The sequence below is a fragment of the Nyctibius grandis genome, chromosome 4, assembly GCF_013368605.1.
Source record: "Nyctibius grandis isolate bNycGra1 chromosome 4, bNycGra1.pri, whole genome shotgun sequence".
Classification (NCBI taxonomy): Eukaryota; Metazoa; Chordata; class Aves; order Nyctibiiformes; family Nyctibiidae; genus Nyctibius; species Nyctibius grandis.
In genome coordinates this window covers 59681698-59707136 of record NC_090661.1, presented here as the reverse complement: position 1 = coordinate 59707136, position 25439 = coordinate 59681698, and the positions used below count along the sequence as shown (strand labels likewise).

Genomic DNA, 25439 nt, shown 5'->3' with positions numbered 1-25439 from the left:
ACTGGCATCGAGCATCCCGCTCCCACCCGTATCAGCTCCCAGGAACACATGTCCAGCTGGAGAGTCCTCAGTTTTCCCAATAAGATTTTATTAATGTCTGGGAGGATATAGGCACATCTCCAGCACAAGGGATTGAAAAGCTCATCTACTGATAGATGGACTAAACCTTCCCTAGCAATACAGGTATTGGTACCTCTGGGTGTAAGTCATATTAGTACACTGTATGACACTGCTTGTATCATCAAAAGCCCCATCAACCTTACTGGCCTGCTGTCCTGCCGCTGCACTGAATGAGACGGTGCACAACAGGAGCAGGGCCAGGGAAAGCTCTGGGATGTTAACTCTCCTGGTGTGGAAACCAGCATGGGAACTTGACAGTGTAAAGACTGGGGTCTTGCCCTTTTAATTCAAAAAGGTAAGAAATAACAGTGGCAGCACCAATTGTCTTGAATTCCCTCTATTTCATGATACACGAGGCCCAACTCATATTAGGTATCCACGCATTTCTGAAAGGTGGCATTTTCACATGATGTTTCTTTTTCCCTAGCAAAGCCAGGCTGAAAGCCTGCATGCAGTGAGCAATCTTGGCCTATCTGCCAAAACAGGGGGTGCAGGACTTTCTCCTGCCTCTGGCTCAAGTTGCAGACATGTTTCTTCAGCAGCAATATAATTTTAAGCAGCATTTGGTTGCAGGCACTTACATCCAACCCTGCTGTACCTACTAGACCATCTGGTCCAAGTGTTGGTATAACTTCATGGTAAACCAGATGGGGGAAATGATGCAGGTTAAAATAAACCCAGCAAGAACCCCCAAAAGAACAGTGTCTCAGGAGAATGAGTACAGGCTGTGGGGTGGGGTAGAAAGAAGCAAGAGAGCCCCTTTCAACAGCGTGAACTGGGAAACTACACTCTGAATAATAATACAAGAAAAGTAGGAGAGACTGAATAAACATGGGGCAGAAGCAACAAGGAAACATAGTGGCCTCAGCCTCTGATTTTTGTTTCAGATTGCTCCTATCAATAGTTCCTCTCATTTAGAGCAGGGATGGGAAAATTGCTTTGACCAAGAGAATATCTATCTCCAAACTTCTCCTCACAAGTTCAGCATAAATCTTGTGTTCTACTAAGTTTTCTGATTTCATTGTGCAAATAGGAAACTCACCGAACAAGGGTTTACTTAGACCATGTTGTGTCGTAAGTAAACTTAGTGGAAACTATCAGCTGGGATTTGAGTGTAGGTTCGTGTGCAGCTCCAGGGATACTCCAGTGAAAGGATGCTCTTTTCCAAGTCTGGTCAGAACCAAACAGTCCTCCAGGAAAATATCAGGCTTTGTAATTCCAAGTACACTTCCAGATTGAAGATGCTTGAACATAACTAGGGTGACTCTCCTAAGGATGAGGAAGGCTAGGAAAAATTTCAGTGTAGTAATCCTCTAAAGGTGCCTGCAAAATCTAACCTTTGATTAGTGTGAAGATCTTCAAAATCAGAAGAAATGCTACCACTGCCCTGTCATGCTCCTTCCCTGAGCAGTCACGCCTGGCAAGCTCTCGCAGGGCTCCTTGGCTTTAATTTACACCTCACTCCATCTAGTGGCCTGAAGGTTCCGGCTTCCAAGAGTTTAAAACTCTGCCCTGGTACCAGCTGGAATTCAAACCTCTGCAGCAGTTTTGCCATCACCACTTTCGCCTCCATCTGTTCAGAAAAAAAGCAAACTTATAGTCAGCGACAGCAAATACAGCTTGGACTGCAGCTACTTAAAGTCAGTGTATCGTGTCATGCTGCTTTGTCCATATAGAGATTTAAAACTTAAATGTTACTCTTAATGCAGCTGACTGAGTTTGGGCAAGAACAGTCACCTGGGGCTTCCTGGACTTGAAGACAACTGACAGGCACAAAGATCTGTCCCTATGTTCAGGTGTTAACCCCATTTCGAAAATCAGAGGTAAAACCAAGCACTTTTAACCTGAAGATTTTGAGCACTGGTGCTTAAAATGAACTCTATAGCACAGACCCAAAGAACTGGTCTCCTCCTGTCCTCCTGAAAAGCTCTTTGCCACACTCAGGTAATCACATACTTCATTAAACTGTTCCTCCCACCCATGCAGCCCCCTCCTCACCTTCTCAGTGCCAGTCCTGGCTTGTGCCCTTCTGCCAGTTGATGTTTTCCCTGCCTCAACTCTGCCAGCTGCAGCCACAGGATGGTCTCAAAGAGCACCTGCACACCCACCCTGTGTCTGACCTCGGCTGGCAAAGGGATGTTGACTGAAATTCCCATCAAGGGGTTTGGATTCAAGCAGGGTGACCCAGGACAGTTGAGAGGGCGAGCAGCCTGCTGCCCCCTCCCCTGCAGGCACCTTGGCTGTATGCGGGCATGGGTGATGTGAGACCAGTTCAGTACACGTACATCTGCTCACGTGATAGTGTTTGAGAGACATGGCCTGTCACGGGCATGGTGGGGATCTTCCCTCTAGAGGGAAGAGGGTCAGGGGACCATCAGTGTGGCCTTTGGTCCCTCACCACCAGCCACGGCCAGCATACCCTCAGCTGGCCCAGCACTCGCTATGAAGCATTGTTCCAGGCCTCTGCTTACCTGTGCAAACACCTGCCCGATGCAGGATCGGGGTCCCAAAGAGAATGGAAAATAGCAGTAATAAGGCCTGCAAATAAAAATGTTCAAATCTGTCATTCTGACAGCTTGGTTGTAAAGAAACAAGTAAATATTTCATCACAGCAGCAAGGAAATGGTCTAAATACCACCTCACCTAGCTGACTTGTTAAGACAATCTCCAAATCAACACTTTTTTTATTCAGAGCAGCAATACAGCTCTGCAGCAAGTTTCCTTGTCATCTCTGCTTACTATATGGCTCAACTCACAGAGCTGTCCTGATGGGTGCAAACCTTATTTCAAAGCTGAGTGTCAAGCATACTCCAAATGCTCTCCAGCCCATCACGGGGATGTAACGATCCACCCGATTATTGCTCCTGTGGACAGCTCTGAACCATGTGAGTGAGGGGACGTTTGGTTCAGGAGACCAGACTAACCCTAGGCTGAAGTAAAACCCCTGACTCCTGAAGTAGGCAGATGCAGGGATCAGCACCACCTGTTTGGGTCACTGGTCCCTCCTATTGAACTCCCGCCTACTGTTTAGGCTTCGGCTGCCTGCCCACATGGCTGAACAGCAGCTTCTGTCCCTTGGCCCCTCTCTAATGTGGAGACACTTCAGGCATCCTGGGGCCAGGGCTGCCAGGCATTAAATGTCTGTATTGCATTAAGGCAAATATTCAACCTGGTTTTGGCTCAAACCTTGTTTTTTTTTTACCTCAATATAAACATTAAATAACATTAGTATTGGTCTTTTTTGTAAGGTATCACGTGGTATAAAGAACTTCTGATCAGAAGCTGTACATTATTGCTCTCTGTTTGCATTTGGATAAGGCTTTAGCGTTACTCATACTGGAATGGAAAAATACTTTTATTCTACTTTCTTCCCCTTGAAATCTCTTCCTGTAATGGTTCCTTATTCCATATTTAATACCCTGAGAGTAAAAAGAAACTCACTTAGGTGCATCTTTGCTAAATCGGTCTGGATTGAAAGTGAGCGGATCCTTGAAATACCTTTCCATCCTTCCCATTATGTAAGTGCTGAACTGTCAAGAAAGAGTTTATTTGCGTAAGTCAGGAGCAGCAGACTGAAAAAAAACATAACTGGCTTCCAGGCAAAACTGATCCAGAGTCCCAATTCATATCCCAGTTTTGGCCAAAATTTCAGAGAGGCCAGTAGAAATATGCCCAGGGAGGATTTTGGCCCTGTGAGACACAGATCCATCACTTTTGGATTGACTGCAGCAGCTAAAGGCTGCTGCCAGTGGATGGGACTCACAATGAGTGTCGTGTTTGCAGGAATTCTGACGCCGTCGATGACATGCTCCTTCTCCATCCAGCGCACCGTCCCCGCGACAGGTGGGTACAGCCGCAGCGACTCCTTCAAAACCTGCGTCAGTGAAAAGCAGAAAAGGTCAGTTAGTTAATACAGTGTAGGAAGCAGAAATAAAATTAATTACCTCCCTATGGCCTTTTGCTTTGGCTAAATGGGAGCTTTTGACTTGTGGAACAGACGCTGGTGTATCTGCCTTGGACTCCTGTGGGCAAAATATACGGCTAAGTCAGCTCCTTCAGGCCTGGTTCTTTCTTATGACCGGTAAAATACAGAGACAAAGCAGCAAAAACCACAAGAGATACCACGCACTGAACAGACCTAACACCTCAAGTCAAGTCAACAACTAAGTGAAAAAGTACTGGGAAGCAGATTCAAAGGGAATATCTAAGAGTGAAGTCTCATGCCCCCGACGAGCTGTTCTCAGTGCTGGCTGCCATGAGGGTGGGTGGCTGCTCCCATCTCCTTCCCACTCTGAGCACTGTGCTCCCGCTCCTGCCTTTGTCCTGCTTCTGCTGCTCGGGGAGCTGAGCCAGGTCAGAGCACCAAAATAACAAAAAAACAACCCAGCAAAGGCAACTGAATAGGGAACGGTAAGAAAAAATGGAATGAGACCATTTCTTTTGGTGGCAGTGAGCTGTAAGAATGGCTTATTTCATCAAAGTGAAACCTAATTAACAGTGCACATTAGCATCACACTGCAAACGCAATTAACGGTATGTATGCACAAGTGGATTAATGAAAAAGAAGCGTGGATGAAAGGATTCAGAATTGCCTGAGTGACAGGAGTGGAGTCCTATGGTCTCTGACACTCCAGTGATGGACTGGCTCTGAGCAAGGGTGACTGTGATTTTGGTTGTACGGATCCAAGTTTGTTCTGTTAAATAAATGGTCTGCTTTGAGAGGCTCTCATGTGATCTGTCTTAAAACTGAAAGGCTTAGATACCTCATTCTAATTGGAGTGGTGTAATTGTGATGGTGTCTGGAAAAGCCTAAGGAAACCTGCTGATTTCTGTAATCACACAGCGATGCCCTTCCCTGATGAGAAATACACCCTTGAAATCTATCTGCTTTCGACGCACAGTGATTTGTGGGATGGGATATGGCTAATGGTAAAACCATCACCCAGCTCGATAGGGCAGTTTAAGAGAAGAGCGATCATGGCAGACTACTAAAATCACAGGGAATTTAAGCAGGGAGAATAGCTGCCAGGACTGTGATTCAGCTTCTCCTGAGGGCCACTGGTGTCCCAAAGGTACCCCCAAAGGATACGCAACACAAATGCTGGTGAGTAGCCAAGCCCAGGCTTTGCAGTTCATTACCAACCAGCATTTCTATACACAAGATCTCTTTTTGGATCAAACTTTTTTTTTCCCCTCTGAGTGACTGAAGAGGGTTTCAAGACTGAAAAATACAAAATTGAAATTGCAAAAAAATAGCCATTATTTTTGGATGTTCTCAAATCCCGCTGAGTTTATGGCACATGGTGAGATCATAGCTGGAAATGCTTTAACAATAATCAAACAAAAATAGAGTTGTGAGTTTGGGAAGTGCCCGGGACTTGCACACAGGTCAGGCTTGAAGTTGCAAACCCTTCTTAAAATACAGCTATGGTTTCAGTTTAAACAGGTAGGGATTAAGCAACTCCGCTCTAGCTCCCAGCTTGGTAATAATGACAGAAAGCAGTGAAGGAATCATGGGGGATTTTGGAAAGAAATTCAAGGAGCATCCTTCCCAACAAGGCTGGGCTGCTGCAAATGGCACACGGTACCTTCTTGCTGGGGACAAACACTGTCAGGATCAAATACTGGCATTGCTCTTAAAATTTTCAAAGTGTGGGGCTCCTCTTGGCAGCCCCATGAGATGGCAGGAGTGCTACCAGACAGCTCTGACTGGTATTTTACCTCACTCCTACAGTACCTGCGATAAGTACGTGAATTTGCCAAGATCCTCATAGTCAATGTCTCTCTTGGCACCAAGGACTTCATCCACTTCGGCCTGAAGCCTGCAGTTAAATTAAAAAAAAAAAGTTAGTTGCAGACGCACATTTCTTGCTAGGCAAGTTGACAAATTACGTTTTTTTACTTTCCAGATACCAAGTTGGACTTTGATTCCCATCCTCAGGCAAAATGCCTACTGATTCCCAGCCAGCCTGTCTGAACTAGTGCCTCATATCAGGATGGAGCAACAGTGCAGCTGAATCAGGCAGGACTCAGGACCAGCTTTGTATAAAGGCTTTGAAAAAAGTCACATAGATGGAATTGAAGTAATTCATCTTAAGTTTTTTAAAATTTTAAATATATTGGGACTATGATACTTTATTTTGGAAGGGAGACTAGAATTTATTGGAAATTGATCCTAGCTTTTTAATAATCCCTATAATTAAGTTCACCTTGAAATTAACACCAAGCTTCATTTGCAAATTAGAGCACATGTACCTTTCCAGTACTTCAGGATGCTGAGCCAGTGCCATTACTGTAAATGACAACTGATTGGCCGTGGTTTCATGACCTAACGACACAAGAAATTGGTTCAAAGGTTAGTATGAAATAACAGTATGATGCAATGATGGTCTGCCAGTGTGATTGCGAACAGGAAACTTTAAACATCAGGCTCCGAATGTTTAATTTCAAATATGCTAGAAATTAAAGGAAACACTAAAAGGGATGTAAATTCTACGTAAGGAGCTTTCAAGAATGACAAGAAGAAGACGTAGCTACTAAAGATACGAGCTATCTTGTTCAACTCAAAGCTGCAGTGGCTGCATACGGCACCTCCTGGTTATGAGCTCCCTAACAGGAGGGCCAGGGAGGTTCAACATTTGCCTTGTCATATTATGGGTCACATGGTCCTGCCAAGAAGCAAGGATTTACTGGTTTCAAGGGAAAACAGAGCTTCTAACCATCTTCCTTTAAAATGGCTGCTTTACGTGGATAGTTTTCATTTTATCATGATAGGCATATGTATTATTTCGAAGCATTACAGAAAACACTTCTGCAAAGATGTACTTGTTGCAACAATGTCTTTCTTGCAAAAGAAGAGTGTTTTGACCTCACCTTCTTAGGAACCTAAATCCTACTGACTTGCAAGACTGATCTTTCCACGTTGTTCATCTCATGTATCATCTCAGCCCCTGATTTTTCTGATAGGCTTGACAGTGCCCTCTCCTACCCACTGTTGACTAATGCTCTTAAGGCAAGAATGGCATTTAATCGTGTGGGTGAGGTGATGCGAAGACAAGTGGAATATGTTAAAGATGCTTTCAGTGGGGTTTAGCAGGATCTGGGAGGAAGGGCCAGAACCCCGTGAGGAACAGCCTTGTACCCCAGTGGGCAGTGCTGCCCTCTGCACTGCAGGTTAGAAACCACTGGCCTGGTACTATTTGCTGTGTTGGTGTGACCAAGGGAGGATAACAGATCATTTGCCTATGAGAAAACCAAGAGTTTTCTTCAGACCTTGCCCTGCTGGTCCTACACCAGTGTGATATTGCTGTCTTCCAACCAAGTGACTCCTGGCTACAGCAGCATCACACGGAGTGAACAAGGACATTTATCATGACCCTACAGATGGCCCAAAAATGAGTACAGCTTCCCACATGACATATCCAAATGTTAAAATGGCTACCAACCTGCAACAAAGAAAGTGATAAAGTTATCCAGAATGTTTTCGTCATCTCTAGTTTCCTCCAGAGCTGTCAAGAGAGAAAAGCAAACTAGGTTAGAAAACATCCACGTGCCCCAGCTGGAACAGCCAGAATGCTCTGCCCCGTTTTGCACATTTTGTCTGAGGTGGCACCAGGAGGGGATGCTGAGCAGGCAGCTCAGTGGTGACTTGTGACCAATATTTGATCCAAAACAAAGAAACAGGGAATTTTCAAAGTGACTCTCACTATCTTCAGTGTGAAAAAACCCTCCTGAAGACATGAGAGGATCAAAGTTCAGATCCCCCAAATAAGCCTCCCCAAATCTCATGGCAAAACATGCCACAAGACAAATTAACTCCAACAGCAATGTGACCCTTACCATCTCCTTTCAGTATCTGTGTAAGAATATCCAGCGTGGCTTCCTTCCCGTTCTGGATGGCCGCTCTCCTCTGGTCAATGCACTCCTTCCCCACACGCCGCAGCAGCCTCACGCTCTCCTTGATCTCCTTTACCAGCTTCTGTTTCCCTGGCATGTACTGAATACAGAATTTCTTTAGTCATTTTATTCCTTTTGCTGGTAAAAAAATATTGCCAAGTGTTATTTTTCAAGTGAGCACCTTGTTTTCTGCTAAATGACGTTTGTCACAAAAACGTCTGCTGTCCATGGAACAAAGTGAACGTCCCCAGCGTGAAGGGGTTGGGCTGAAATGAGAAATAGTCCAATCTGGGCATACTGATGTCCTGCCTTGTCAGAGCTGATGTTTTGAGCACTGTGAGCAAAATTCCTCACCTCTCCATGGAGAAAAACTGCAGCATGTGATACAGAATCTTACCTCTGAGCCCAAAAAGGAAAACAGGAGCTCTGAAAGCCTGAACTACAGCTTTCATGAGAAACTGAGGAATGGTTTTTAACTTAAATATTTCAGATTACACCCATAATTTCCTAGTATATGAATTTTAGTCAAAAATGTAATTTTTTTTATAGTAAGAAAGTTCAAATTTCTTCCACCTTGAGTGAAGGCTGCCATCCTTCTTGGACAAGTGGCAAAAAATCTCAATTTTTGCAGTGATGGGTGTGAAAGTGTAAAACCATATGAGAAGACAACACATGCATGGGGGAAGAGAAGGCAGAAAGACAAAAAGGAAGCATTAAACACTAATGTTAATTTTGCAATTGTTTTAAAGCACTAATGAATTTTATCTCAATGCACATTGGAGGGAAAGAGCTACTGATGAGCCTTTCCTTGTCCTACATGGACCTCGCACAGCCCTGGCTCACTCGTACAGGAGCAGGGGCTCCAGCTGTATGTGAGGAGAGAGGACTGAAGTGAGGTGCATACATACCTGCATGAAGGGGATGCGTGTCTTGGTCATTCCCTCCAAAACCATGGTCACAGCATGCGGGAGAGGCGTCCGGTCATCATTCAGTGCATTTAATTCCAAGCCAAAGGCTACCTGTGGGAGAGACAAAGGCAGCAACTCGCTGCATCCTCCTGGCTCCCTGGGGCTGGGGTGAAAGAGCAGGACAGCCTCACACTGCTGCCTTTTCCCCTAAAAATACCTCTGGATACATCCTGCCTTGCAGGAGACTGCGAGGGAAGGGCAGTATCTACATTATGCTTCCTCCTTATTTGGGGGGACTAATAATTTACTATTTCTCTCCATTCATCCCAAACTGTTTTGCATAGAGCAGGGAAAAGCCAGCATAAAGCAGACTTCATGTTGACCTATAATGGTAATAATACAGCATCCACACGTGAGCAAGCACTGGTGTGCCCCTTTTGGCATGGAAGGGTGGGAGGTATGAGGCTGTAAGGGCTTCTGCAAAGGGTCCCTGTGCAGACCCTTCCCTAACTTCCCCTTGCTATGGCTCAGCCCGAACGGAAGTGGCACAACTAGTCCTTCAGCTCTTCTGGCACTGCTGGGCAAAGGTCTTGTTCCCTGGCTCTGGCTCCTGATCCCGTCCTGCTGCTGGTACCTGTTACTGCCATTTCTTCTTGCCAGTTGCAGAGGAAACAAGGAAGTGGACAGCTGGTACCTTTGCAATGATATCCATAGTCACCCGGTTCATCATCGTCAGCATGCTAAACTCTTTTTTTCCCGTCTGCCTTTTCCTCTAGCTTCTCCATCAGCTCCTCTGCTTTTTCATTAAAAGTTTCCATCAGACCAATCAGGTAGCTGAATAATCAAAAAAATGAGTGATGGGGGCTCTGGAGAGGACATCTTTGCTCAAGCAAAATTATCTTCATTATTTTCCATTGAAAATTGTAAAGGATTTTTGTTTTTTAATTTATAATAAATTTGCCTTAATACTTTAAAAAGCAAACAGATAAAGTGAGCTAAATTCTTCTTATAGTAACCCCTCTCCGTCCTCCCACGTAAACAATGGCTGTCGTGGCAAAGGGCTTTGGTCTGTGCACGCCAAAGCAAATGGACTTTATCTTCAGACCCTACGCGCAATGCATCAAGGCGCACACACAAGCAAATCAGATCAACCCCCTACTCATCAATCACGCCGTATCTCCCATAGGGCATCACTCAGGCAGGGGAATGATGAGGCTTGCCCACTTCCAATCCCTGAGGTCTGTTTTCCGACAGGATAAGGCAGCCATCACCACACTCCTGGATACGCAACCCTGGGACCTTTCTGCCATCGCTGGGCTCTTATGAGCATCACTCCCCCATGGGAAGCCTGGTCAAATTATACTTGTCATGGAAATGGTGCGTTGGACTCTAAGTAAAACATGATTTTGGCACTAAATGGGTCTTTTCTCTTTCTAAATATCAAATAACGGATCAATGATAGGGAGAATCATGAAAATACAGTAGAAGTAACAGCTACGTCATCCCAGAGATATTTGCCTTACGTTCGGCTGAAAGCTGGATCCATTATCTTCCGCTGCTTGCGCCAATGCTCATGGTTGCAAACAGTTACCAAGCCATTCCCTAGAAACCTGGCATTTAGGAAAAGAAGGAAAAGAACAGCTTTCAGCAAGGGAGCCGGCCGAACCCCATGTAGTCACAAAGACAACTCTTCCACATCTACTTTCTTGTTTTTTTCCTATGTGCAGGGAGTACCATGCTGCTTTGAGCATGCAGTCATTCCATCACTGTAGACAACGACTGAACTGCAGATATGTTTTGCCTGGTATGTGCGGACTGCTGAGTCCAATAAGATGCTGGTTCATTACAGCTGTTACACAAATAATTAATATAATAACCGGATTATTGTATTTTTAAAAGCTTCAAGCTAACAGAGAAAAATCCCCTTTTTTGTTATCGACCTTAGGAGCTGGAAACTCCCATGTATTAAGGAATAATTCAATGCTCTAAAATCTAAGCGGGAAGTTTGATGATGGTCTTGAGCAAACTATTCTGAGACTAACTGAACATCCACAGGGGGGGAAAAAAAAATATGATCAAGGTAAAAAAAAAACCCAACATAACCTCCTCCCTGACTGGGAAGACATTTGACTTGACACATAATTTAGTAGGTACATGTTGCTTACACATGTCTGGAATTAGTCATTAATCCCCACACTAAGGTTAATGGTCTGAGTCAAAGGAAGTGTCATGCCTGTGACGTTATTTATCTTTCACTTTTTTTCATAGAATCATAGAATCACAGAATGGTTTGGGTTGGAAGGGACCTTAAAGATAATCTAGTTCCAACCCCCCCACAGGCAGGGACACCTTTCATATCACAATGGCTTCAGATGGGTTTTGCCTACCTCTCGCCAAATAAGTTGAAGATACGACCGTACACCAGCCGATCCTTTGGGTACTCCGGTGACATCAAGAACTCCTAAAAGCAAATCTCAGGTCAGCGAATACTGAGTGCAATCCATTTCCCAGACAAAACATAAAAAGCCACTCATGCATTCACTCTTTTTCTCCTGTAGCAATAGTCTGAAGACTAGATGAATTATTTGGTGTGTCCCGATTCCCCAGTCCCCATGCTGCCAGCTTGTTTTGCATGCCTCTAGCACTTTTTGCCCAATGACCTGAAATCTCACGCTGTGGCTTTTGCAAAGATTTAGAGGAAGAAATTCAGTCCCTTGTGCCTCACTCATTTGAGATATTAAGCTCTTGCAGAGTCCGCTTTTCAGAAATGGTGGATGTTTGCTCTATCTGCTGTTTAAATAAAAGTAACAAAGTAAATCAGCTGATCAAGGAAGAAAATAAATCAGGACAGTCCAGAAATCAGAGCACCTCATCCTCCTAACCCGGCCAGAGCTGCCCTCTCGCAGGCACAGACTGGCTGCACCACACTGTCCTAAACATCAGGCACCACCTCTCTCTCTGGAGGGACGGGCCGAACCCCACTGTCAATTCAGCTTTATTTTGCAGTACCTTCACTCCTTCGGGACTCAGAACCATTACTGAGACTCTGTGAAAGGCATTAAGGCGTACAATAGGTCCATATTTCTCTGCCCTACAAGGAGAGATGAAAAAAAAAAAAAAAAAGAGAACCATGGTACAAAACACCACCATGTAACAGTTCACATCTAATAAGGACCAAACCAGCATGTACTGGTCTCAAAGGACCAAGACAGCATGTACTGGGAACTACTGCAGTCTCCAGCAAATAAAGCCATTAAGAGAAAGATCAACGCTCTCTCTCTAGCTCCTCTACCGACCTTCTGAATGATGTTAAATACGTAATTCAGGGCCTCTGTGCCTTGATTTCCCCATCTGTGCTACAGGGCTACCCCACTCGATGTTACTGATGAGTCTCAACTTACCACTGTAGGAAGAGATCATGCATAAACTCCTTTTTCCTCAGCATTCGCCAGAAGATCAGCAGATGTCCAAACAAAAAGCTGCAGAAAATGAAGGTTAAGAGCGTCACGAGTGTGCCAGCATAGGGTTTTGTATGGATTGCAATCCTTGTCGCTCAGTGATGCAATACAAGTGTTGCTCATGTTTTCCTCCTTGTAAGGAAAGATAAAAATAACACCTAGCTGTGCCAATGCCCAGCCCTCACGTGGGTGGCTGGGGCCCAGCGTCAGGCTGGTGCACTCCTGCAGTCAGGAAGACCTGTGCAGAGACGCAGGACGAGGTCTTTTTTGCTGCTATGTTATAGGAGGTGTTTGGGTCTAGGGGGGAGCTCCCAGCAAACTGCTTTGCTCTTTGCCTATCTGACTGAATCTCTGCTGCAACTATTATGTTTCTATACATGCAACAGACATTTGCATTAAATATTCTTTAATACATGCTCAGCTCTGATAGGAGTTAACTTCAGTTCTGTCAATGGAGTTAAAATGAGTAAAATTAGGAACGGTCTCATTTTGTCTAAAGCCATGTTGCCTCAAATGCTGAAAAAAAAAGAGAACAACCTAGAAGGACAATCGCTGGTTAATATGGAAATTGCAGAAAGGAATAAAAAGGGTTAACTCTTCAAATTAAAAAGTTAGAGATCAATTCCTTCCTTCGGCTGCTAGTGGTGAATTCCCACCGCCTTTGCATACGTCTGAAGGAAGATTTGGCCAAGCTCCTCTCTAAATGAAGCAAGCTGCGCTCGAGATCTGTTTTCTATTTGAGAGACAGACAGCCATGCTATCATCCTTTTCAGTATAAAAAAGCTACAGGGGAAAAACAGGCTCTTATTTTATTTCTGTTGGAACTGGGAGGCGCTTAAAATAACAAGCACTCAACAAAGTTACCCAACACCTAAAGAAACTTTTAATCCTTCACTTGTTTGACTCCTCCATTGTAACTGGACTCCAAAAAGATGTGAAAGCCCCAAATATGACAGATGAGTCCTTCGTCTGCTAAAGCTCCGGAAACTGCTCTAACTGCAGAACGTAAAGCAAGGTCCCACTCATGGCTCCTCTTGTCTGACACATGAATCCTCAGAGATATTTTTCATCCCCTGTCTCATCACTACCAATTAAGTCAGGTGTTACAACAGGCCTAAAACATTAATCTGCTAATGAGAAGTCCCAATTACTTACCACATGCCATGAAAATAACTAAGCAAGGGCTTGGTTTGGGATGTATAACTATGTGACGGTACCATCTGAAAACATATATTTGCAAAGAAATCCCTTTTGCCCATTTCTTGCTATTAAATCTTTAATATGAAGCAAACCTTTGAAGAGATGACCTTCTCTCTTCACAGGTGAGCCATTCATGCAGTAAAAACAACACAAAGCCACCAGGACTCATTTTTCCAGCCTGTCCTGCACGAGTCTGCTTTACAGATGTGCTGTGTTAGCTCTGATAAATCAGCCCAGGAAATCAAGGGTGTTAATGTAATCTTGTCATCATGCAGCCATAAGACCTTAGACAAAGTCTGAGGTTTTGACAAGATCCTGTTGTACCTCAACCTAAAACAAGGCTTTCTTAAGCTTTTATCAAAGGGAAAGAGCCAAGGGCAAAGGGAAGGAAAGTCATACATCTGGGACAGCATAACACTGTGAAACAATACAGGCTGTGGGCTGGCTGTCTGGGAAGCAGATCTGCTGACCACAGCCTGAGGGCTGGACACAAGCCAGCCTTTGCTTCTAATGCTTCTCCTCTCCAGTTAGTCAGATACAGTCTCGGCTGAGAAGTGTTTAGATTTGGATGAATCCCATTTCAGAGTAATTTGGGTTGGCAAGGACCTGTGGAGGCCACCGGTCCAGTTCCCTGCTCCAGGCCAGTCAGCATCAGAGCTATGTTACATGGCTCAGGGCCTCACCCAGTCACTTGTGCCAGCGCTGGAGCGCCCTCGTGGTGAAGGTGTTTTGCCTTACACCTAACTGGGATTTCCCTTGAGACAACTTGTGCCCATTGCCCTTTGTCCTTCATCTTGCAACTCCAAGGAGAGTCTGGCTCCACCTTCTCATAACCACCCATTACGTAGCTGAAAACAGCCAGTGGATCCCCTCTGCCCTTCAACGTCTGCTTCTCCACCCGAAGCAAGCCCAGCTCTCAGCCTCCCAGGCATCCTGGCTGACCTCCACTGGACTCACCCCAGTTTGTCAATGTCTTTCTTGTACTGGGGAGGCCACCACCACACATAGCACCTGCCTTTACCTTTTTTTTTTTTTTTTGATATATAAATTACTTCTTAGAGCCGGAAGTATTTGATTTTCTTTACCTTGGACATTCAGGAGTGGAAGTGTTTGTGTTACAGGTACTGAAATGGGGGTTTTGGACTGTCCCTGGCAATTTGTACTTTTGAAAAGCTATCAAGCGCTGTGGGCTCGCGTGACATAAAAGCATCCACCTAGACATACAAGCATCCACCTAGACATACCAGTACTAGAAACCTTCCTGGGAAGGATCCTAGGCTGATCACCAACGTCAAGCCTCAAGCCCTGAAGAAGGGACAGAAAAGCAGTCACAGGGTTCCTCAAGCTGCCGTTACTCTAGGGTGTTACTTCACATCTCGAAATGAGCCTAAGGACAAGCAGGTTCGGGTATGACAAGATCCATCCTCTTCCTAATCTTAGTATCTGACCCTGATTACACAAGTAGGCTGAAACTCAGAGTTGGGCAGCCAAGCCTGGTGTCCCTGTAGGACTGTTTGTGTAAGAGAGTGCTGGTGTGGTATCTCTTCCCATGGCATGTTACGGAGGGCACCATGCACCCAAAGGTGAGCTTGAATGGGAAGCCCACACCTGGTAGAACTGTGTCTCCTTGTGCCAGCACTGCTGCTGCCTTGCTGGCAGACTGTATCACTTATAACTTTTTTTTTTTTGGTAGAAACCAAACACCTAACTTGTGAGGGAGAGTGGGGAAGGTGGCTGGCGGAGTTAGTGTCAACGAGCCTCTCGGGGCGGTGAGGGACGCATGCTGTGCTGGTCCAGAGCCCCTCCTGTGCGGCTGGTGCTGCTGGTCGGGACCCTTCGGTGTCGTAAGCAAACGTACAGCTCAGATGGGCAACTCTGAACGGCTCGTTTCGTGCTGCTACAGCCACCTGGAGCGACCAGCCGGGGAGATGCAGGGCAGCCCAGCCCACCGCGCCAGCCCAGGCCAGGCCAGGCCGTGCTGCGGAGCAGGGCGGCGGGCCCGGCCATGCCCGGCGATGCGAGCCGCGTACGTGTGCCGCTCCAGGCCAGCCTGACCGCCCCGGCCTTGCCCTTGCCCTTGCCCACACCAGCACGGTCCCGACCCGCCGCCCTGCAGAGATACGGGCTGGAGCCGTTATTTTCTGCTCTGACGTTTTCTCATGGCTCCAGCGCGGCAGCGAGCCCAACTCTACCGCTCCGCCCAGTCACGGGAACGGGCGGCGGGGCCAAGGCCGGCGGTGGGACTCGCTCCGCAGACGTCTGACAACCCCCTGCCAGGTCCCCACCTCCTCCCCCCGGCCCTGCCTCGCCCGCCCCTTACCTCTCCCGCGGCGGGCCGGGGATGTGCTCGTACTTGGCGTGGATGTATTTCACGTAGCAGCAGTACAGGCCGAGGGCCAGTAGGGAGAGGGCCAGCAGGAGCCCCCCCGCCGCCTCCATCGCCCCCATCGCCCGTGGGGGGGCGGGGCGAGGCGGGCCGGGTCCGGAGTCCGCGGCTGCGGGCTGCGGGCTGCGGGGAGGGCTGCGGGCGGGGCCACCCCGCTTAAAGAGCCCGGCGGCAGCGAGGGGGGTGTCGGGGGGCTGAGCCGGGAGCCCCGCACTCAGATAAGACTCACACGGGGTAACTGCCTGGGATTTTTTTTTTTTTTTTTTTTTGTGTGTGTGTGTGTGTGTGTGTGTGTGTGTGTGAGAGAGAAGGTGGGGACTCTTGTTGACTTTTAACTGTTTAAAATAGAAGAGGCAAAGGGAATATATTGTTGATGCCTATAGGCATCAATAGATGAAGATTTTCAGGGCAGTCTGCTTTGGGCCCTGTGTTATGCAACGTACTCGTTCATCATCCAGGCACAAGAATGAGAGATGATGCAGTTGTATTCAAAACAGGCGATCTAAAGCTGACTGCCATGAATTGCATGAGGATCGCAGGACACAAGGGACCAAGCCATAAAATGGTGGAAATTAATTTCTGGTAAGTGAAAAGTAACGCATGGGGAAAGACAAACTATGTGTGTGTATATATCTCTATATATATACATCCAAACCAGTTATATATATTCAGTGGTGTCACCTATTCAGGAAATGTCATCTTAATGCTCAGTACGGATCAAAGAAGCAAGCAGAGCGTTGGCAGTGATTAGAAATGGGAGAGTGAGCAAAACAAGATGCCTGACTTTATTAGTACATAAGAGGACACTATAAATCTAGAGCACACCCACTGTACAAATACCGCATGTGTTCTTCCTCCCAGCTCAGCAAAGGTGTAGAAATAGAGACAGAACAGATGACGGCTCCAAACTGGAAAAAGGATGAGTGAGGGAGGTTATGACAGGGGTCTGGAAAACTGTCAGTGGTTTGCAGATGAATAGAGACAAACTAATCATAACTTTGTATAATTCAAGAACAAGGAGGCACCCACTGAAATGATCCAGCAGCAGGTCTAAAAGAGGAAGACATTTTTCACAACAAATTGTTAAATGGAGGAACTCATGACAACAGGCTGTTGTGGAGGCTAATGAATAAAGCGCCTCACAAGGAGCCAGGGAAAGTGATGGGGGATGGATCCAGGAGCCATCACTGGCCTCAGTAGTAGCTCTGCACTCTGGGGATACCTGGGAGGAACAGCAAGACCCCAAATGGCCCAAGCTCTGAGGATACACAAACCTCCCACTGCATCCTCCTGTCTTCCCATCCTGTCCTCAGCCCAGCAGCATCTTAATCCCTGCAACAATCTCCACAGTCTCCTATAACCCCCTCCCTTCTTCCTTCCTCCTCTGGGACCTGCTGCCTGCTCCCAAGGCCCCTTCCCCGTGCCGCAGCCCCTGCCTGCTGGATGCCGTGCCCACTCCGTCCCTTTGAAGGCTGCCCACCTTGCATGCAGAGTGGCAGACACTCCTCTCCACTGTCCCCAAGGCTCTGACTGCAGCAGGAGAAGGAGAAGCAGGACACCCTGCTGCCCTTTAAAGAAAAGCAGCACACCGCTTGCCTGTCAGGCTTTCACAGGACAACTCTGTTCACACACGGTTTCTCCGTACAAGCTTTACTCCACCGGCTGGAGAGCAGATACTAAGCTACCTGGATTTTTATCATGTCTGTTTTGCTGCCTGTGGGTCTCTGATGTTTCTCAGCACCATATGAGGCTGCTGCAGGAGTTTTCATCCCTGACATTTCCAATGGGTTGCCTTTTCCCCACTCCTCTCCCACAGCAGCTCCCATATGGCCTTGCCTCCCTGCAGCAGGAGGGAGAGGATGTAGCTCATGGCACCCACTGTTTTCGTCCATCTGATACAGCAATCGTCTGCCAGGCACCTCCAAGAGTCAGCTCGCTTCAGTTTCCAAACGGAAGCAATGACTGTGCTAAAAGGCCACAATCTGCAGGTTTTCCTTGGTTTTCTTGTGTCATTTCTGCTTGTGTTTGAGACTAGCAGATCAGAGAGAGCAGAGAAAGGCTATAAAGCAACAACAGCACATGCTGGTGTAAGGTGAGAGACTTAATTTTAGTTCCAAAACACAAATAATTTCGAATGGGCTGTTAGTGACAGAAAGGCAGCGGGGAGTCAGTGGTGAAGGGGAATTTAAGGAGCACCCGTAGCAGCCATGGCTCTGTGTGTTATTTATGCTGTGTGCATGCGTGCCCACATATCCCTCACTAGCAACTTAGTAGCTAACACTTACTGGCCAACTTCAACTAAACTTGCTGTGGGACTACAGATCACAAAATGCTCGAAAACCAGGCAGATTAAAGGAATTGCACTGGCTTTGTAGTGTGAGCTAGGCTAAAGAAAGGTTTGGTATTGCAGACCTTAGAGGATGACAGGGATTTTCTTTTGAAGTCCCCAGGAACCAGCACCTCTCCTGGCAGGCATGGCTGAAGCCTGCCCATGCTTGAGTTTATCGGCCTGAGCAGGGCAGGAGTTGGGTGACATCAGCCCAGGAGGTCCCCAAGAGACTCATCATAAAAAAGCTGTGAAAGCCTGTCAGGAGCTCCTGGGCTTTTCCTTTTGGCTGGCCACCATGCTTGACAGAGGCGAGGAAGGACACCCAAGGTGCCCTATGAGAACAAATACACCTGAACACTTCATCCGTCGACTTCCAGCCTGCGGGTGGGCAGGGCTGCTCCGTGGGGCACACATGGTGGCCAGCATTGCTTTTCTGGCTTCACATCACATAGCAGAAGAGTTTGGTGGTAATGCTACATTATGACCTCAGGGAAACACTGACTCTTGATAACGGTCAAGTGGTGCAAAACAGTAGTAGCCAAAGTCTCCAGCTGTCAGTACACAATGGAGCAAAAGCTGGTTGTATTTTTTAAAATATTGCTTGGCTTTCAGTTACATTTAATCTTAACACTGATTTTTTGTGAACTGGTAGTTACTTCTTTGGCTCAAAATAATTGCAACAACTCTGAAATTATTCTCCCCTCTGTTTTGGGTGAACGTACATTCACATAGATTTTTTTTTTAATCTGGAAATTACATTGTCGTTATATTCTCAAAGACCAACAATATTATCTAACTACTGTTTCTGTTTATCTTAATTGAAACTAGATTTTTCTTTTTGCCGGTTAAGGCTGGGGTTTTATAACCTCTTGTTTTCAGAAAAAAAGCTACCATTCCTTCCCATTGGTCAGGCAATATATATCATGATCTCTTGATATGAATACCCATCACTAGGAAAGATATAGCTAATCACGAGAATAGCATCACCCAGAGAAAGTGCTTAAAAACTAAAGGCAGCTAATGAAACCATGCCTTTAAAGCTACTTGGTGAACTTCCTGATTAAACACTGATTTTCTGAGTTTCGTCAAAGTTTTTTTCAGCACACTTCAAGAATGGATCATAACTATCTGTAAGGTGTTCTTTCATTTGAAATCGCTCTCAGAATAATTCCTGTGGGAAATTCCTGCTTGTACCTTGTTTGTGAGCACCTCACAGGGAGGTGATAAAATATTTGGCATTTTATACATTTTGATGGGATAGAGAGGCCATATGATATAGTTCTGATTCCTCAGCAGACCAGGCAAGCTCTCAGAATAAAGCTGCTCATGCAAATATAATTATCAGCTGATAACTTCTCTTCCCTAAGTGTTCAGCCTGGGTAGACTGCAGAAATTACCTTGTATTTCAGGCTTTAAAGATAAGCTGTAATAAAAACTATTTTTTTGTATTCTAACAAGCTTTAATACAACTTTTTGTTTGTACTGTAACGTGTTTCTATACCCTTGAGTGAAGGACATGATCCCGAGGGACTGCACTGTCATCTTTATTCCCGGGAGCCACACGCTGCATGTAGAAGGCACCTGTGCAGGCCTGGGCACGCTGAACTTCCCTGGCCGTCACCTTGCTGCTGGGGACCAAACTGCCATTGCATGGACATTTTGCCAACTTGCACATGCCCATAGACACGAAGAGCAAGACTTGGGAGCTGAACGGAAGAGCAGAGAGCTGGCAACCATTAACTGGTGTGAAATTACAAGGTGAATTTGAAAAATTCATGGGGCATAGGGTTAGTCCAAACTCCTGCTCTCTTTTGCTTGTCTTTTCATAGCTATTTAGGTTTGAAAACGTTTACTGCTCTCTCTGGAGAGGTCCAGCATCATATAGGCTGTAGGTGAGGACAGCAAGGAGAAGGCACAGCACAGGCACTCTTGCACTGGGAAATGCTTTCAGCAGCACACAGTTAGCCAGAGGGCTGGGTACCATGGGGCAGTCTGAATTTAACAATAAAATACATTTCTACATAAAGAGCTTTTAATTTTATTGTTAAACGTCTCCGTCTGTTATGTGCTACTGGTTAAGTGCAGATGGTGATTAAGTTAGTACCTCCCCTGGCAAATTTACAGTCTAAAACCTTCCCCCCCCACCCCACCTAAGGGTCCATATGGAACTAGTGGGGGTCTGGGGCTAGCATGAGCACTGCACTTCATCCATCTCCAGCAGAAAAGCAAACTTCAGGACTGGTTTTACTAGGCCTGTCCTTCTTTCCTAGGCAGAAGCACTGTCCGGGTGGAATCTGAGGACCGACTGCTGTTTAGGGATTTCAGTCCTTCTGCCTGGCTCTGGCGGCTCTGCCACACGTGGGTAATCCCACATGAAGCACTGTGTCCCACAGAGTCAGGTGTGCCTCCACCTTCCTCCGTTTGATCATCTCACATAGTCGCTATATTGTGGCAAATAACCATTTGCTTTTAATAGTGCAAAAGATAAGTTATCCACGCCAAGGATTGGAAAGTTCAGTACCAAAAATTGATATTCTCCAGCTTCTTGCTGCATGGTTGCAGCTCAGCTTACCATTGAATCTAACATAGCCTGAGAGTTCAGACAGATTAATATTTTGCGTATCTTTGAACCTGGGATTAGAACATTGCAGTGCCAGCAGACCGTTACCCGCCTCAGTGCAACACCAGGTGAGGAGTATAACCAGATTTCAAAATACTCCTTGAAGTATACCTCCAAACCCTTCCTTGTTCTTCTGATGGCCTAGTAAGAATATCTGATCTCCCTGTTTTTTTACTATTATTATGACAGCCAATGTGAAAAGCAGTGAGTGAAAATACCCTATTTTCAATCCAGCTCTTAATAAAATTAAAGAAAAATGTTGCTTCTGTTAAAAAATAGGTACATAACTTTCCTCAGCATATGTATACGTATATATGGGTATAAAATGGAAAGCAGTAGCCCAATTCTGCTTTTATTTGTATCAGTGTGAATAATAATTAAATGTATCCAAGCCAAAGCTAGTGAGGGCAGTTATAATTTGGAAACAGAAAATGACCCATTATTTTAACCTAAATATCAAGGAACAGGAAATGGAAAAGTGGCATCAAGTTAATAACAAAACCTTGACCTTCTATCTGATGCTGGGAAAAACAGCTCCCCAAGTAGAGTCCCAAGTCACAAAACCTGCTGAGGAAGACCAGAGCACCTTCACCGCTGACCCAGCAGCAGCTGCTGGGGAGTGAAGGCTGCGGCTGGGCTGGGCTGGGCTGGAGGACATCTCCAGTCGACGGGACTGTGTGAGATGAGACTGCACGACAACATGCTGTGGCACGTCACAAGCTATGGCATGCAGGAAGAGGCAGATGAAACACTGAAGCAAGATCTTTCTCCTATGATAAAGTTTGTAGGATAATTTCCTTTCCCGCTGCTCTTCCAAAGAAAAAACTTTGGATGATGCAAGATCTTCTCAACCTGCCTATGCAGAACTGCAGATGCCCTGAAAGGCCTTTGCAGTTTGGGACTTTACCCATTGCCCTGTGCGTGGCATGAGGCTCTGGGACCACAGCTCCCAAAACAGCCCCTACCGCTTCCTCCAGAAGCTCCTTTTCTCTCTAAGGTACCTTTAAGTGCCATACTGGAAAGGTGGGCACAGCACAAATGGTCTAAAATCTTGGTTTAAAGAATTGCCACACATATAGGGATGAAATACCTTGCAGTCTGCAACTCATCTGGCATTTCCCTAAAACCACAATACATGGTAAAAGTGAAAGGGGAAAAAAAACAAGTGAGCAGTCCAAATACTAGTGATATACTGACTGTGTTCAAAAGCAGGTGCAAAAAAATAAAATAAAGCCATCATTTTCTCTCCCTATATTTTTGATCAACTCCAAAGAGATTTTTGTTTTTCTGTCATCCAGAAAACAAATTATCAAAAGGCCTACATGGTCTTGCAATGAGAAGTTCTGCCCTTTAGAAAAAGCAGCCACCTTGGGTTTAGATTTCACAAAGGCTTCATCTACACTAGTAAATTAAACAGAGTCATTCCTTGGTTATAAGGCCAACTGTAGTGACTCCTGACCTAGCCCAGGGTGATCTGGGAGGGTGCGGGTTAGCCTGGGCCACAGGCGTGCTGCGGACCACACAGCTCATTGCCTTCTAGTGCCAGGAAATGTCTCCTGGTGCCCCTTCATTTACTAGGCAAAAAAAAATCCTTCGTTTGGGGATACTGACAATCAAAAGTGCTCCAATCTTTTCTGGCTTTGGAGCATCACGTCCTGACTTGATCATGATGAAGTCTTTTGCTGTGTGGAAAGAAGGTGCTGGACCTTGACACCTTTGAAGGCCATCAGAGCCACCTCACTCAAGCTCGACGTGCGCTGTTCTACTGTGGTCTCCTGTCCAGCCTGGCAGATGTGGACAGGAAAACTCTCAGAAAAAGTAACTGCTCATAATAAATGAGCTGACCTAAAACCAGACCTTTGCCATGTATTAAACTATGCTGGATACAGGAGTCAACTCTACCTTTGCAAAACAAAATCTACAGTGGGCTTAGATGTTACTTACCCAACATTGCCAAATACAGACCTTTGCAGTGATTCTCACCCTGAGTTGGTTGTCACCCAGCTCATATATACTGAGGTCCATAAGGACTGGAAGAAGAAAACTGATCCTTCTCAGTCAATAAAATTTTCCAGCATGGAGTGGGCAAGTAACTGGCAAGATGGTTAATAATAACAAAAACAGTCAAAGGGTTTAGTCATTGCCAACAGTTAACATCCCTGAGGAACAAGCTACTTGATGTCAGTGCTTACAGCTGGCTGAACACTACACTTTTTTTCCTTAAAAATAGCATCCCTATTTACCACATTACTGTTAACGAATGATTGCCGTTTCCATCATAGCTGCTTTTCTGACTACATTAAAACATTGCTCAAGGCAACTCTACAGCTGCACCTGTGCCCCAGGGTAAAGTCTAGGCATGAAAACCTTGGGAAAGTCATGTACAAGGCAGCAAGGTATTGACACACATCAAATGGGGTTGAGGTCTTGTTTGTTTACAGAGGAAAAACTAAATTCTTAAAACTTAAACTTGGAATGCAGTTATTAGTTATCAGATGATGCTTACATCTCTTTTCATACAGAAAAATGTGTGTTTATGTCTGAAAAGTATCTAGGGTGGCCAATGTATCTCACACACCAAGCTGACCTTTTAAAGAGGTCTATTGGCATCCTTCTGAGAGGAAAAGCAGGCTTGGATATTGATATGTTGTGACTGGTTTTCTCCTCTGCACTTCTGAATTTCTGTGTTGATAATAACCAAACAGTGCCGGGCTGAGCTCGTGCACAGCGGGGTGGATTTGTACTGGGGATCCCCCATACAACTGTATCGACGCTAACAGGTTAAAGAAGAGGCAGACTCTGCTCGGTGCATTCCTGGAAGCATTTTGCTGGGTTTGGGCTGCAGGCCAGCAGTGCACAAGCTGCTCCCTTGGCCATGCTGAGGCCCAACACGAAGGTGCTGACTGGTGAGAGGTGGGGGAGAGGCTGACAGGGGAGATAGACAGAGTCATGGAATCGTTTAGGTTCGGGAAAGACCTTCAAGATCATTGGGTCCAACCGTAGTTGGAAGTTAATTAATTGCTGTAGGATCAAGCTTTGACCCACCAGTATTTCTGGATGAAGGTAACTAGGCTAAGATAGTTGGACTGTATTACTTATATACTTATGAAATTGTCCATGCACGGGTTTGATTTGTTTGAAATGGGTAACTGCAGGAAGCAAGCACAAACCCAGCATATCTTGTGTTGAGTATTTCTTCAAGGTGGAACACTGCTTATTGGTTTTGCCATCTCAGTTGAAGGCAGGAGAAGCACCATGCCACCATGTGAAGCTGGCTAATCTTTGCACCTGATGCCAGTGTTGCCCACAGTGCCACCACTGAGCTTTCTGAACTTGAGTCATGGCTTCAGCACTATTTAATTGCAGGCCACTGTGCTTAGTAATGTGATACACGCGCCTCGTGCTATTCATACCCTGCAACCTGACACAAAGAAGCTGGGCAGAGCCCAAGCTCCCGCCACGTGGGAGATGTTCTCATGGTGTGCCCCATCCAGGGCTCAGCACCCAGAAGGGTTTTGCCAGCATTTGAGCGAGCAGCCCCACTGTAACACCCTACCTATTTCACTCTCTCTCCATTGCTTTGGCAGCAAGCTCTGAAGTTTTTTCCCAGATACTTGCAGGAGACTTTGTCTATTAGATGCCTTGGAAAGAACATGCTAAGTTCGAATGATTTTTGGCCTGAAGATAATGTCTATGCCACAGACTGCAACACAGTGTGGCGGTGCTTGGGCTGACTGCTGAGTACCAGAAGCAATGTAAGTGAAAAAAAAAAACCCCGAGGTCCACACAGAGCTACTCTGCCTTGGAGGCAGAGAAAAAGAGATAGCAAGGCTAGGTCTGCACTGTTCCCTTAGAGATATGCTGGGTCCTCCATGTTATGCAGCCGTGCTAACATCAGGAAAGGAAAAACGTGTAAGGAAAAATAGAGATGCTCCAGTCTCAGTCACAGAGGTGACTCAGGAGAGAAGGCAATAAACCATGTTGCTACTAGACCAAAGTCTGGGCCTGCCACATAACACACGTGGAAGAGCAGCTGCACTGTGGTAACCAGCATTATTCTGGGCTATTTTAAGACCTTTATGCTGAATCAGCATCCAGGCGGTATACTGGCATGTTCAAACGTAGCAGCAGGGTTTATCAGTTTATCTAAAGATTAATTTGTGTGACATCCTGGTATATAAGTGCATTTTAAAATGGAAAAAAGATATCAATAAGAATCCTATTAAACAGCAGATGATGTATCAGGTATTTAAATGCACATGTACTTCTGTGCATTGAATAGTACAGGCTCATTATTTAAATACCAGGGAACTAGAGTGACAAATACCAGGGTTTAGAACAGATATGTTTTAAGCTTGGAAGGGACCACAATGGTCAGAAATATCTTCCCAGCATCATAACGCGTACTGAGCTGGCAGGCAGACATGCACACACATCCACACGTACTGAGCTAGCACGCTCTTACTTAAACGCTTTCCCCACTCAGTGTAGGCTGGGAGAAAGGATAAGGGGGGAAAAAAAC

The 25439-nt window shown here is 45.8% G+C and overlaps 1 protein-coding gene and 1 long non-coding RNA gene across 3 annotated transcripts; one reads left to right on the top strand and one right to left on the bottom strand.

The window, feature by feature from the left end:
* Nucleotides 1-67: 67 nt before the first annotated feature.
* On the bottom strand, nt 68-16070 carry CYP46A1 (cytochrome P450 family 46 subfamily A member 1). Its single transcript, XM_068399457.1, is given in 16 exon segments — nt 68-1693; nt 2592-2658; nt 3562-3650; nt 3884-3994; nt 5858-5942; nt 6376-6448; nt 7566-7628; nt 7960-8116; nt 8925-9035; nt 9619-9681; nt 9683-9758; nt 10448-10534; nt 11312-11385; nt 11934-12015; nt 12326-12403; nt 15903-16070. Coding segments are annotated over 16 exon segments (1506 nt in total). The 5' UTR covers nt 16031-16070; the 3' UTR covers nt 68-1531.
* A 70-nt stretch (nt 16071-16140) lies between these two features.
* Nucleotides 16141-20294, top strand: LOC137663037 (uncharacterized). Of its 2 annotated transcripts, none has more exons than XR_011048100.1 (3): nt 16141-16202; nt 16427-16550; nt 19811-20294. It is a non-coding gene; the product is annotated as an uncharacterized lncRNA (long non-coding RNA). The 2 variants fall into 2 exon arrangements; XR_011048101.1 differs by having other exon boundaries at nt 16143-16202; nt 16466-16550.
* The last annotated feature ends 5145 nt before the right edge of the window (nt 20295-25439 follow it).